Source organism: Gorilla gorilla, chromosome 1, assembly GCF_029281585.2.
Source record: "Gorilla gorilla gorilla isolate KB3781 chromosome 1, NHGRI_mGorGor1-v2.1_pri, whole genome shotgun sequence".
In the NCBI taxonomy this organism is placed as follows: domain Eukaryota; kingdom Metazoa; phylum Chordata; class Mammalia; order Primates; family Hominidae; genus Gorilla; species Gorilla gorilla.
This window is the reverse complement of record NC_073224.2, coordinates 173,038,679-173,054,236: the sequence shown is the minus strand read 5'-3', so window position 1 is coordinate 173,054,236 and position 15,558 is coordinate 173,038,679. Positions and strand designations below refer to the sequence as shown.

The 15,558-nt window shown below is 36.0% G+C and overlaps 1 protein-coding gene across 8 annotated transcripts in view; it reads left to right on the top strand.

Moving 5' to 3' along the window:
* The window catches only part of MIER1 (MIER1 transcriptional regulator), a 62,628-nt gene that overhangs the window by 10,591 nt on the left and 36,479 nt on the right, over positions 1-15,558 (top strand). For 6 of the 8 annotated variants that reach the window (XM_031011789.3, XM_055350384.2, XM_063697845.1 and 3 more), the window contains 2 exons: positions 4,501-4,525; positions 10,576-10,721. In XM_031011789.3, coding sequence (XP_030867649.1) covers positions 4,501-4,525; positions 10,576-10,721 — 171 coding nt within the window. Of the gene's footprint in view, positions 1-4,500; positions 4,526-4,658; positions 4,696-10,575; positions 10,722-10,771; positions 11,564-15,558 lie in introns of those variants that run through there. The other 2 variants (XM_031011787.3, XM_055350387.2) reach the window with 2 other exon arrangements.

The window sequence follows — 15,558 nt, the reverse complement described above, 5'->3', positions numbered from 1 at the left end:
CTTAAAAATCAAAATTTAGAGGAAGAAAATGAAAATGTCTCATAATTCCACAAGATAATCAGTCCCCAGTGACTTTCATTTTAAGAAAGAATGCATAGTACATGAAAGTGGTTAGAAAATTTCAACAGTACAGAAAGGTATTAAATGAAAAAAGCCTCTTCTCCCTGACCCCATTCCCTAGAGGTAACTATTGTTAACAGGTTCTTGTATGTCCTTTTGAGGAAAAAAAATTTATTCCATATTATTTCATATTCCAGCCCAGTTTACGCCCTGTTCTACAGTTTTCTTCGTACTCCTATTTTTTTTTTTGGCATTTATTTCTCTATCAACACAAACAGATATCTCTATTTTTAATGGAGTCATAGTGTTCTGTTGTTTGGAAGAACTATTTATGGAAGAACTATGTATCATTTCTAATCAGCTAATGCATGGACTTTAAATGTTTTTCTACCTTTTTGTTATGAACAGCTTTGTGGTAGTGAATGTTTTATATATATATGTCTTGGTGTCTTTTTTAAAATGTATCAGTAGGATAAGTTCATGTTAGCAAAATGATCTCCAGTGTGGTTGACATAACTTTTTTCTACTGATAAGGTTATGAGTACATGTTAAATATATTTTAATGCCCAATTTTAGATCATCTTTGCTAAAAGTATTTTTTCTAAAAATAGGTATTGTTATAAATAAGCACTTACTTAGCTTTAGTTTAGTTTAGTTTTGTTTTTGTTTTTTTGAGACGGAGTCTCTGTTGCCCAGGCTGGAGTGCGGTGGCGCTTTCTGGGCTCACTGCAACCTCCGCCTCCTGGGTTCAAGCATTTCTGCTTCAGCCTCCCAAGTAGCTGGGATTACAGGTGCCTGCCACCAAATTTTTTATAAAAAAAAAAAAAAGTTTTTGTATTTTAGTAGAGACAGCGTTTTGCCATGTTGGCCAGGCTGGTCTCGAACCCCTGACCTAGGGTGATCTGCCTGCCTCGGCCTCCCAAAGTGCTAGGATTACAGGCGTGAGCCACTGTGCCCACCCTTAGTTTTGTTTTTCTCTCTCCTTTCTCCTTTCTAGTTTATGGTAGTAATTAATGGTAGATGTTGTGGGTTTTCCAGGAAGGTATTGTTAAGATAACAGTTTCTGAAGACTGATAACAGTCTGACATGACAGATGACTACTTGCAGTCACATTTTAAACATACTTTGAACTGATGAAAATCATTTCAAAAAAGAGAGGCCGGGCGCAGTGGCTCACATCTGTAATCCCAGCACTTTGGGAGGCTGAGGCCGATGGATCACGAGGTCAGGAGATCGAGACCATCCTGGCCAACATGTGTGAAACCCATCTCTACTAAAATACAAAAAATTAGCCAGACGTGGTGGTGTGCACCTGTAGTCCCAGCTACTCGGGAGGCTGAGGCAGGGGAATCGCTTGAACCCAGAAGGCCGAGATTGCAGTGAGCTGAGATTGTGCCACTACACTCCAGCCTGGGTAGACAGAGTGAGACTCCATCTCAAAAAAAAAAAAAAAGAGAAAAAAAAGTGAGGGTGAAGGAGGAGAGAAGTGAAGAGTGGAAAATTTTAGCAGTTATTTCTCTAGAAGGTACAAAAGGACACTATAGAAGGTATAGAAGGAAGAGTCAGGGTCTAGACTTCAGGCCCGCCTTCACCACCTACCATGGAACCTTGATCTAGTCAGTGTGTCTCCTTGGGTTTACTAATTTATAAAAGAGGTGGGCAGGGCAGGTATTATTCCTATATTTATGATTATGATCAGCTAACTAGATGCTTTTGAAAATGTGTAGCACTGGGTTGGGCATGGTGGCTCACGCCTGTAATCCCAGCATTTTTGGGAGGCCAAGGCGGGGAGATCACTTGAGGTCAGGAGTTCGAGACCAGCCTGGCCAGTATGGTGAAACTCTGTCACTATTAGAAATACAAAAGTTAGCCAGCCATGGTGGCGCACGCTTGTAATCCCAGCTCTACTTGGTAGGCTGAGGCAGGAGAATCAATTGAATCTGGGAGATGGAGGCTGCATTGAGCCGAGATCATGCCACTGCACTTCTGCCTGGGTGACACAGCAAGACTCCATCTCAAAAAAAAGAAAAGAAAAGAAAATGTGTAGCACTATATGAATGTAAGCTGGATGTACTGTTTTATTTCATATCTTAAAATTACCCTTATTCCACACCCAAACTTCCTGTATTAAGATGCTAAACTCACTTGTTATTTTGAAAGATCATCATTTTTGATAATTAGCTATACAAAGTAATGTTTTACAGTATGAAATGTTTTCAAATACCAATTTTTTAGAAACTCATCTTTGATTTAATGGGATGTATTTGACTTTAAAGAATCTAATCTCAATCCTACCCCCAAACATATAGAACAGAATTTTATTTTGGAAGTAAAATACTAAAATATGTATGGATACTAAATGTATCTGTAGGCAGACCACTCCTAGTTCTCCGCTTGTGCTAATCTAGATGTGCCTTTAAATCAGTCATTGAAACGTTCTAGTATGTCTGACATAATCACTAATGTTACCTTTGAACACTGGGTGTTCTACTCTGTATCAGCTGTGCTTACAAATGCTACTAGTCCTCAAGCATTTGGTATCTTAATCATTGGGAAGTGTTTGCAGCCTTTTTCAGAACTTTATTTACCAATGAAGCAACAATCAGTAAGATATTTATTGGCATTCAGTGCTCCTGAGGCCTTTTACAAACTGAAATATATGGACACCATTTACAATTCGAAATCTCTATTGTTAATATCTAACATCAATAAAAATGTAACTTTTATTCTTCAGTAAAGTAACTTGTAATTAGAAAGCCTTTTTTTAAATCAGAAAACTGTTAAATGGAATAATTATTCCAGTGTTCATAAGTCTTATTTTGTGTGGATAGTGAGCCTAGGATTAGATGAAGATGATCATTAACATTGCTTGTAGCCTTACAGAGAAGATTGTGCCTACAGTTGGCAAGTATAACTGCGTGAAACACAAGTGGATTAATATTTTAAAGTATTGATTTACTATGTAATAATTTGTGTGGTGGTTAACTCCATTTTGAACCAGAAATGTGTAGCTCTGCCCAAAAGATGTTAAGCAAGCTAGAAACCCTTTTTGTGGTTGCATTACTCTTGTCATGTCACCCTACTCTCCAAGCTTCCCATTAGAGGAATGAGATTTAAAAGTAGCACTGTATTGACTGTGTTCTGGCAGAGTAACTTTAAAATAATGATAGTGGTATACCATTGGAAATATGCAGTACTGGTTATTGTCAGATTTTTGCTAGACAATGCTATAGGAAGGAATTATTCTAAGAATTTAACATAAAAAGTAGGACCTTTGAAAAAGTGTGCCACAAAAGAATGAGTCACCATATGGAATCTAGAATCCCATACTTACTACAATTACATAATATGTACAATTTTAAAAACAGAAATTTTAATACTTTATAGGAATTTGTCTTAGACACATCGTTTTTGAAAAATAGAGAATTTCCCTCTTTTCTGTTTTCTTTTTGCCTCTCTTCCCCATTACTTAGCAGAAAGAAAATACTGCAAGATCCTTATCTTTCCTTTGCTAGTGCTTTTGGCCTCCCACCATCTGTATTTTCTAATGGGCATGAAATAGATACTTCTGAATGAATTGGTGAAGTTTTAGTTCATGTTATTTGAAGCATCTTTTGAGTTTTTAATATTTGTTTTGTGGGAGTCTTATGTTTGTAGATGATTTGTTTATAATTGTGAATTAACTGAACTAAGATAAAATACAACTGCGCATTGTCAAGCAGTAACATTACTAAGATAAATTGCTACCAATTTTATCTTTAAATTTTCAAGTTGTTTGTGGTTAAATTTATGACAGGTAGAATGGTAGAGTGGAAGGGACATTATAATTGGAAATCTGTGCAGTCTTGCATCAGATAACCTAAACTCTCTAGGCTTTAGCTTGAATGCTTGCTAATTCTGTTATAACTTAAAAATATATTGTTTATCTGTAAAGTTAACCTAATACAGTATTTGGTGCTTAAACAGAATTTTAACTTTTCCTTTTGCTTTGTTACAACTTAATTTTTATTTGAGATAATGTCCTAAATTGTTTCTGTCTCCCATCTTACACTCACTTCTTTTAAGTCGGAGACCAGCTTGATAGCAAACTTTGTTCATAGTTCTGTGTTGATAGGAGAAAATCTATTTCAGAAAATTCCAAGATCTAAAATCATACTACTTAAACCACATATGTTATGAAGCCCACATGTACCTTTAAAATCTGAATTCTATACTATTGTCTTTATTTCTGGATTCAGGAGTGTTTGGAATTTTTCTTTATGATTAAATATAATGAAAGGGAAGGGAGTATATGGGAAGTTTTAGTTTGTCTTAGAAAATGCAGACATTAAAACTTACTGTAGTTTTTGGCATCATAGTAGTCATTGAATAATTTCGGTAATGTTTATGAAGATACATTATACAGAAATACTAATTTTTCCTCTTTTCTCCCCTTCTCAGCCATCTGTTGAATCTTCAAGTCCAGGTAAGTATTTTCCATATTTTTTATAATCTCGATTTGAGTAACATTTGTCCTACTAGTTGCATAAAGACTAGAGGAGTTAGACTATTATCTGACTTGCTTTTCTTCTGAATGCTTCTTTTCTCTGGGGAAAAAGAAATGGATGAAATGTTTGACTGCCCATGAAAGTACAGGTGAGGCTACTGTGATTTCATCCTAAAAATGACTATTTTTGGGTTTTCTTTTTTTTTTTTGGTGAGTTGCCGTATGTATTTCTCACAGTTTTGTATTATTGTTTGACTTGTAGTATATATATAAATTGTGCTTTTTAAAAAGGAATCATTAGCTTAGAAATATTTGCTTGTGTAGGGATTTCAAAGTATTTTTATTTGAGAAAAAATTGTTAGTGCATTACAGAGGGAGGGGAAGAATAAAGTAAGCAAACGATTCAACAAGTGAATATTTAATGTAAATAAGGAATATTCTAAATAAGGAAATCATTCTTAGATTTGAATAGGATCAAGTTTTAGGTTCTGACCACACATCTAGGATTTTTGTATTCTTTCTCAAATACAGTACATATTCATTTTTTCCTATCTTAGAGATTGCAAACCTGTGATCTTTGAATCAGATCTGTGCCACAAATTTTTGTTTGTCCACTGTAGTGATCTTTAAGAATATTTTATATATGAAATCTGGATTTAGGGTTCCCATGTTCTGGCACCACTGGGTACAGTAGTTCTACATGGCAGTAATTCATTGGAGTTGAAGCAGTGAGGAAAGAGTCAAGTACTAGTCTTTTATCCTCCGTGTCCAGTGACTGTCAAGAGAAATGGGACTGCCTTCTGCATGGGATATGTGGGTTAAAGAGTAGTCCAATATAGAAGAGTGAGAAAGTGAACCCTCTGAGGCATAGTAATGTTTTATTTGAAAACATCTCACATGTATTGAATACTTAGATATGATGTATTCTGTATTACTGAATTTTCCAGATTATTGAAGCAATCACCTTTCTGTGTTTAAAGTTTTAGGAAGAAAGCTTTTAAAAATGCTTAACATAAAATAAGCCTGTTTTCATAGTGCAAGGTCCTTTCTATGAACATGAATCACTGGACTCTGAGGATTGGACTAGATCACATCTACATCCCTTTTAAATGACTAGTGTGCTCAGCTGACGTTGATTTTGTCCTTTTGATTTCAGCTGAAAGCATCTTACTCTTTTTAATATGCTTGAGAGTAAAGTACATTAGGCTTTGTGCATTTCTGAAACTCAATTTTTTTTGAACTTTCTGTTCTATAAGTATATGCTGGATGGTTAAGATAGGGAGTAATCTGGTCTTAGATAAGTGTTAGATCACCATATTCATTTTTAGGACATGGAATTATTTCCGACTTTTTTTTTCAAACGCAGAAATTCTTTTCATAGAAAAAATAGATCCTACTTGTTTCTTATAGTATTGTGATATTGCAAATAAAACTGAGGAGATTTAGATATTTCTGATGAATTTTTGAGGCATTCATCCGATAGTACATAGATACATAAAATAATTACTCAGAAAGCGATATTAGTAAATGGCTTTCTCAGTTTCCATTACATTTGAATCAGCCTAGGCTGAACTGGAAGAATAATGGAGTTTGAAGCATACAAATGTTGGCCAGGTGCAGTGGCTCACGCCTGTAATCCCAACACTTTGGGAGGCCAAGACGGATGGATCACTTGAGGTCAGGAGTTTGAGACTAGCCTGGCCAACATGGTGAAATCCCGTCTCTTCTAAAAATACGAAAATTAGCCAGGCATGGTGGCACATGCTTGTAATCCCAGCTACTCGGAAGGCTGAGGTGGGGGAATCCTTTAACCTGGGAGGTGAAGGTTGCAGTGAGCTGAGATCATGCCACTGCCCTCCAGCCTGAGCTATAGAGCGAGACTCCTTCTCTCAAAAAAAAAAAAAAAAAAAAGTCTTTGATAGCTTTGCTACTTGTTGAATACTTAACAGATTGAATGTTTATATTTCTTCAGCCTGTTTTCAGACTGAAATAGATCTTTTGAGTTAGACAGTATTTGTCATTTGAGGCTTCTGCCCAGGGCAGTGTTTATTGTTCTTATAAATAATGTTAATTACAGCCAGTTATAAAAGTTGGTAGAGAAAATTAGAAATACTCATGTAAAAAATTTTTCGGTCCCCTGATGAAAAGGCTATATCCTTTGTAGCATCTGTACTTTGCAGTCAATGCTAGTAATAATAGTCACATGACCACATTAATTGCTTTGTCTGTAGTCTCCACCAGTGTAAGACAAAGTAGAGGCACAATGTAAGGCTTTTTACCTGTAAGACTAGTAGCCATTAGAGGTGGGGAATTAATGGAGGTGAAGATAATTTAAAAAGTGATTAAATGAGTAGACATGATACAAACTGAATTTACCTTTGAAAAGATGTAAGGTACCTTTTCTGCAGTAGGATAGGATTTCATGACAAAGCAGTCACATTTGCCTAACTCTGATGCAAAATACTTAATTTATACAAAGCACCAGAGCCATTACCTCTAATGATTTATTATTGGGATTTTTTTTTTTTCCTAGGAGACAGCCTAATGGTGGGTCTAGCTATTGACAAGAATAAGATGGTTAGTTGGTTCTAAGGAACAAGGCAAAAAGAAGTCAGATAGAACAGGTCAGATTAAGGAAAGAGAAAAACTGAAAATTGAAAGTTTATAGAAAAAAGCGTAGTGTGCAGGTAGGGAAAGGAATTGGAGTGAGACAGGAAGTAGTTCACCTACACTTTGTTATTTGATGTAATAAGGGAGTGAAATGGCAAGTCTTCATATATAATTGGCTTTGCAAATAATAACAAAAAATGGACTTCAGGTGAGTTATAACACATGCTTTGATGCTATATACCTATGAACTTGATTTTTTTTTAAAGTCAATAGAGTATAACAAGTGTAACAAAGAATTAAGCATAATTATTTTTGATTATACCTGTGTCTAATTACAATTATATTCTGATTGGATAATAGTATACAAAGGGATGGTGTGGGGATTTTTTAGGGTCTTTCTGCCTACAAGGGAGAAAAGTATAGCATCATTTGTAGGGATACATGATTACTGACTACTCAGTATCCCAGAAGATTCCTGGGTGAACTAAAAAGTTTGAGGAGAGTTTTCTCTTGAAAACTCAAAAGAGAAAAGGATTGGGACAGAAAACTACACCTATATTAATGTTTCTCAGATTGTGCTCCTGTGGAACCCTTGTGTCCATTGCCTCAAGCAGTACTAAGATGCACTGCTAAAATTGTACTAAGCTTTTCTTAATTTCTGGAAGAAAATTAAGATAATATGCTTTTCTAAATGTTTTTATTTAAATTATTCTAAAACTTTGATAAGTGTTAATAACTCATTTTTACTATAATCTGGTATAAGGTATCTGATTTGGCATACAATTATGTTTTTAGTTATTTTCTATTTAATATCAGTTCCTTTCCTTTCCTTACTATCCTTTCCTTTCCTTTCGTTTAGTTTCGTTTCCTTTCGTTTCCTTTCCTCCTTTCCTCGTTTCTTCCTTTCTTTTTTGAGATGAGGTCTCACTGTGTTGCCCAGGCTTGTCTTGAACCCCTGAGCTCAAGCAGTCCTCCTGCCTTGGCCTCCTAAAGTGCTGGGATTACAGACATGAGCCACTGCGCCTGGCCTAATACCAATATTTTCTGATGCTTCTGAAAGGGCACAATGATGTTAAGTGCTTTGCCATGTGACCTGGCTTGCATTCACTCGTCTTAGTACATAGACTCTCCTTAAGTATTCTTTGAGGCAGTATACTAAAATAATTTACAGGAGGCTTGGAGTCCAATAAAAGCATAGGTGTTAGGATTAGTATACCCAGGATTCAAATTCCGTCTTTGCCATCTACTGGCTTTGTAAGTTTAGACTTGCTACTTAAAATCTCTAAGCCTTGAGTTTTTATTTATTTTTTCCTCTTTAAATGGGATGGTAATACCTACTTCGTAGGATTATTTGAAGATTAATTGAGATAATGTATATGACATGCTTGAACATAGTATCTGGCATATAGTAAGCACTCAAAAAAATGATTCTTTTGAAAATTATTGTGAGTAACTGAAGAACCCTAAGCTTTGGGCACTCCCTTATTCATAATAGTTGGATTTTCAAGAAGTCAGCTCTATCTCTTTGCTTTACTTATTGTTTATCTTTCTGGCGTGAAATGAAAGAATAGGTACATCTATTAATGTCTAACCATCAACAGTTAAAACTTTAAAAATTGCTAATTTTTTCAATGTTCAGTAACTCATTTGTTTATTAGTAAACAATGTTTTTGCAAATCTAGGTCCACATTGGCAGTAGTAAAACTTGGGGATATTTTACATAGTCTGTAAAATATCCCCAAGTTTTACTACTGCCAATGTAGTACAATATTTTACAGACAATATTTTACAGACTATGTATGCCCAGCCTTTGCACTCTACTATTACAAAGCTTGACCCTATAGGGTCCAGCAATATTCCCCAACCACATGTCAGTTAGACATGTTTATTAGACTAGATTATTTTTAATACCTTTGATAGGAGTTCTCTATGCAGTTTTAATAAATTTTGCTCTTCTACTCAGTCTTTTGCGTTATTTCTGATCAAAATCCACTAAGTTAAGGACAGCTACTCAAATATTAGATTTTTTTAAATTTTTTTTTTTATTTTTTAAAGTCCGGGCCTCGCTCTGTCTCCCAGGCTGGAATGCAGTAGTGTGATCATGACTCACTGTGGCTTTGACCTCCGTGGCTCAGGCACTTCTCCTGCCTTAGCCTCGTGAGTAGCTGGGATGACAGGCACACAGCACCACACCCAGCTAATTTTTAAATTTTTTGTAGAGACGGGGTCTCATTATGTTGCCCAGGCTGGTCTCAAACTCTTAGGCTCAGGTGATCCTCCCTTCTTGGCCTTGTGAAGTGCTGGTATTAAAGCATGAGCAACTACATGCAGCCACTAGAATGTATTTTCAAGGAAGTACTTATAGAATAATAATGTTTGAGTGAAGCTGTGTCTTCACTAGACTGTGTATTCAGATGACTGTATATTTCACATGACTATATAGTCATCCTTCGATATCTGTAAACCTCCCTCAGATACCAAAATTGTGGATGCTCAAATCCCTGACACAAAATGGCATAGTATTTGCGTGTAACCTATGCACATTTCTCTTATATGCTTTAAATAATCTGGTGTGTGTATATAGATATAGAATACCTAATATAGGTAAACGCTATGTAAATAGTTATACTGTGTTGTTTGGGGAATAATGACAAGGAAAAACGCCTGTACGTGTTGAAGACAGAGGTTTTTTTGTTTTTGTTTTTTCTCTGAATATTTTCAATCTGCTGTTGGTTGAATCCACAGACACAGAAGCCATGGACATGGAGGGCTGACTTACAGTCTCCTCATGGGCCAGAGGAGTTCATACTCATTGGTTCTATCAAACATTAATCAAATGGTTAAGAATTGTGATTTTTAGGGCCAGGTACACCTGTAATCCCAGGACTTTGGGACGCCAAGGCAGGATGATTGCTTGAGCCTGGGAGTTCAAGACCAGCCAGGGCAACATAGCAAGACCCTGCCTTTACCAAAAAAATATTAAAAAATTAGCTGTGTGTTGTGGTCATAGTCCCAGCTACTTTGGAGGCTGAGGTAGAAGGATCACTTGACCCTAGGAGGTCGAGGCTGCAGTAGCTGCACCCCAGCCTGGGACAGAGCGAGACCCTGTCTCAAAGAAGAAGAAGAAAAAAAAGAATTGTGACTTTTTTCCACACGAAAAGCCTGTTCTTATTTGATATGACCATTTATTATTTACAATTTTTTCATATTTATAACATTATAAACACTTTTAAAGCTATAAACATTTTCCTCCCATTTTGCTGTTGTAACTATTAAAAAGCAATACATAATAGTTGCTGTGCGTAGCTTTTTCTTGGTACTTTTGACTTACATCCAGCATCAAATAAAAATATATACTTTAATATTAATAAGATCCACTTAATTTGGTTTACCAAACTTTTTGAAATATTCCTTACCAGGAGGTTCAGCAACATCAGATGACCATGAATTTGATCCATCAGCTGACATGCTGGTTCATGATTTTGATGATGAACGAACATTAGAAGAGGAAGAAATGATGGAAGGAGAAACAAACTTCAGCTCTGAAATAGAAGATCTTGCAAGGGTAAATAACATGTAGAGCTAGGGTATGAATTGGTTATGACTTTTTTGTGGAAAGGGAAGATCTGAAATTTTGATTCTCTGATTAGGAGAGAAGTTGTGTTATATATTAATGACTGAAAAATTTTGTGTGATCATAGGTGGGATATTTAAAGTTTGAAATGAAAGGCTTTTAAAAACAATAACTTTTATTATGTGAATAACAGAATTCACATAGTTACTTTGGTAAAACATAGACTGTTAAATGATTCTGCTATAAAAGGTCTGGTCAAAAATGGACTATAAAAGGACTCTACACGGCCTCTTATATATCCTTTGTCCTTCCCCAGTTACCGTATCTTTTACTTATTCTCCTTCAGAGCCAAAAATTCTTGAAATATCATTTTCCATTCACTACATAAAGTGCTCTAGATTATCTCCACCTCTTCCTATCAAGGTGACCAGTGAACTTTCCTTGTTACATCCATTGTTATATTCACTTTTCTCTCACTACCTTACTTTTTCTCAGCAGTATTCAATATAGTTTAACACTCCCTTCTTTTACTTGAATTCTGGAGTACACCACTGTCTGGTTTTCTTTATCTTTTTGTTTCTATTCAGTATCTTTTGCAGACTCTTCTTCCCTTACTCAAGGTTTACATGTTGGCAGTTTGTAGTTCTCAGTTTGGACCTTCTTTTTTTCTCTCCTGTCTCTGTCTGGATCAGTGCTCCTCAAAATGTAGTATGAGGGTCAGTTGCATCAGAATCAACCATGTACTTATTTTAAAAAGCAGATTTTTGGACCTCTCCCCCGGCATACTGAATCAGAATCTCTGGAGGTGGGGTTCAGATCCACATCTTCATTAAGTAAGTTGGCATTATATGTACACCAAATTTGAAAATCACTAAGCTGTGTGATTTAATTTATTCCCTTGGTGTCTATATCCTTAGTATTCTTTAGTTTATATTTCTAGCATTAACCTATTTCCTGTCTCCAGTTTTGTTTGTCCACCTTGACATTTCTGCTTGCTCATTTCTGCTTGCTTAACTGAATGGACATCTCTAAATTATAAATGTCCAAAACAGAACTATTGACTGTTGTTTTTTTCTCTACTTGTTCTTTTCCTGTCCTATCAGTAAAAAGTGGTACTACTATTTACCCTGTTGCCTAAGTCAGAAACCAGTGAGTCATTTTCCTTCTCTTTCAATATCTTATTTCTAAATAAACCTATCATTTGTATCCACAAGAATATCCCTTAGCCAACTCTTGATCCATTGCTGCCTAGATTACCATTCTTTCTAGCCTAGACTATTGCAGTAGCTTCCTAACTGGTTTCCCCATTTCCTCTTTTACCATCTTTCTCCTGATACATTTCCACCCAGCAGCTGTGATCTTCTTTTCACAATGTAAATCAATTTATATCAACCTCCCAGCTTCCTGTTATATCCAAAGAAAACCCAAACTCCTCAACCAGGCCAGCAAGGCCACCTGCATGATAATGGCCTCTTACCCGTGTATCACACTACCTCTGTTATAGCCACACTAGCTGCTTTTGTTGTTAAATAGGCGAGTTTCTTCTGCTTCAAGGGTTTTCAGCTCATTCTCACTCTGGTATGTGCATCCCAAGGCCGGCTCCTTATCCTCTGGGTTCGGTGTTGCCTCCTCAGAATAGCAGCCTTTCCTGTCCCCTAATTAGCTTTTAATTAGTTTTTTGTTTTATTTTTATTTTTTTTTTAACCACTGTCTCCTATTCAATGCTTTCTTTAGTGTTAGGACACAATTTGTAATTGTTTGTTTAATTTATTGTCTGTACCTCCACTGGTTTTGAGAAGATAAAATGAAATAAAATGACTGTTATTCACCAGTGTATTTCATGGTACCTTGCAAGAGTGTTCACTCAAAAGTATTGTATGAATGAATGGATATATCAGTCTGGTATGTTCTAATAAAATTTATCATGCATATGATTTCCTGTACTCCATGATAAAAAGAACGTAAGAAATAAGACATAGTGCCAGTCTTTAAGGATTTGGAATACATAATGTCATGAAAAATGAATGCTTATACTTTTATGGTAATAAAGACCTATGTCTCATAATTTTAGTTTGTAACTTTTTAACGTATACATGTAAAGAGCTCAAAAAGGAGTTCTGTTACTGTTTATTCAAATCTTGTCAGGTGTTCCCATTGTGGGATTAGAGCTGGCTTTGGGATTAGATCATTTAGTGATTACAGCTGACTTAATCCACAATGTCTGAATAATTTAATGTGTCAAAGGTGTATATTGGCTATCACAAAAGTCTTTCAAGAATGGGTTAAAAAGCATATGAAGGGCTGGGCATAGTGGTTTATACCTATAATCTCAGTACTTCAGAAGGCCAAGGCAGGAGGATTACTTGAGGCCTGGAGGTCAAGACCAGCCTGGGCAACATAGTGAGACCCCCATCTCTGCAAAAAATTTTTTAAAAAAGTTAATTAGGCATGGTGGCATGCACCTGTAGGCCCAACACTTCATGCGGCTCAGGTGGGAGGATTGCTGGGGCCCAGGAATCCGAGGCTGCAGTGAGCTATGATAGCACTGCTGCTCCCCAGCCTGGGTGACAGAGTAAAAATGTTACTACTATTTACCCTGTTTTATTATTCAGAGACTGTGTGTCTGAAAACAGGGCACTTGAAGAACTTGAAGTCAGAACTATTGTTTAAAAGTAGGAGGCTGGGAAGCGATTCAAAAACAGTTATAAGGGAAACAGTTGATTTAACAATCACAGTCACTTCATGTATTTGTGAAGTGAGAAGACAATTATTTTCAGTTTGCGTATATTCAGAGAAGATCTATCACTTTATATTTTTTGCTTCTGAATAGCCATCTGTGGGATAAAAGGTACAGTAATAAAATCTTGCATTTTCTGTCTTCTATATTAGCTAAAATACTAATTAGCAAGAGGAAATAAGTACAGTTTTCATAATGGGTTATGAGTTAGAGTGATTTTTTTCTATTTCAGAAAATGAGATATTTATTACATTTAATTAGTAGAAAATTACTAATGGGCTGTGCTAAAATTTTGGTTATATCATTGCCTTTTCCTGTTTTTCTCTCCTATTCCTTTCCCCAGCCCCATATAGTGCCTTAAAACTTGCTTTCAAGTGACCCTGCCTTAGGAAATAGAAGTTAAAATAGAATTATTTATAGAGATAGGGAAAAAAAGACACTTGAACCAATCCTTTATCATCCTTTCAACTAGACAGCCTTATACCTTCTCAGATTCTTCTCTGACTTCTCCCAGAAACAATTAAAGCTTTAAGTAGCATAGAATGCTTTTCATCTATAACCTGAAGCTAAGCAATATTTCCGGGCCAATTTGTTGGATTTCCTAGAGTTATTAACTCTTTAGGTATGAACCAAACAAAATCCTTGTTGTGTTTATTTAAAAAGTGAATAAGATTTTGTTGTGTTGATTATTGATTTGCTTTTATAGAAGCAAAACATTAGTTATGTCAGGGATTGATAAAGTGTTTTTCACCTTACACCTTGGTTGCATGAAATGAATTTTTGATGTATTGTGGCAGAACTCTGACATTCATTCAGGAAATATCAATAACTGTATAGCATGTGGTTTTAAGTTCATTCAATTTGAATTCTAGAATTTTTCAGTGAAAACTAACTCGAAAGAAGTTTTGATGTGTATTGTTACATTTGTATGCATGGATTATGACAATATAAAAGATAGTTAAGTGTTTTAATAAAATTGGGTGTATAGGTTATTATTTATTGTAGTGATTAGTGATCTTAGAGGGAATGTCAGAATCATTCTCATAGTAAATAAATAGACTTTTGTTTTGTTTTGTTTTTTTGAGACAGAGTCTCACTCTGTTGCCCAGGCTGGAGTGCAGTGGCCCGATCTCGGCTCACTGCAACCTCCACCTCCTGGGTTCAAGCAATTCTCCTGCCTCAGCCTCTTGAGTAGCTAGGATTACAGGCATGTGACACCAAGCCCAGCTAATTTTTGTATTTTTAATAGTGATGAGGTTTCACCATGTTGCCCAGGCTGGTCTCGAACTCCTGGCCTCAAGTGATCTGCCCATCTCAGCCTCCCAAAGTGCTGGGGTTACAGGCGTGAGCTGTTGCACCTGGCCATAGATACACTTTTGTTTGCTACAAATAGAAACACTCGAGTTTAACTCTGTTTTCCAAATGAACTCTTTAAACTCAGAGACTCTAAATGGGCACAATTGTGGCAGTCCATTTGGGAAAACAAAGATCAAGATTGCAATATATTTATATATTTAGATATATTTTATAAAAATCACACTATAACAGTATCAGTATTTAATATATACTTTTAAAGTGCTAGATGTGTTCCATCCAGAGCTAGAGAATAATTAAAATGTGTGATTAAAATGTGAGAGATTGCAGTATTTTGAAGTATACACGCAACATTAATTATATAGATAGAAAAGAAATCTCAGTGTGAGGATTATAAAGAAGAGTTCAGTGCCTTCATTCCTATATAGTTTTATCTTCTACTCAAGCCCCAGCCCCAAGAGATTGGTTACCTTAGGAACCATCTCTCTAGTTCAGTCTGGATGTGGTCCCTTAGGCCTTTTTGGCTGGAAATCTGCCTCTTTCCTTCTTCCTATCTTCATTAGCATTTTATTGGTAAGTCAGTTTTGATACAACAGGTGTAAGAGTACTATCTACATCCACCAAATGGCCCTGACTTGAAGGTGAGCATCTGCCATTTCTTAATGACTAACCTCCTGATGTGAGGGAGAAGGAGCTAGGAACTAGCACCTCTTCTGCAGCTAGGAGTTGAATGCCACTCCAACCTTATAATATGTTAGTGTTTGATAACTTTACCCT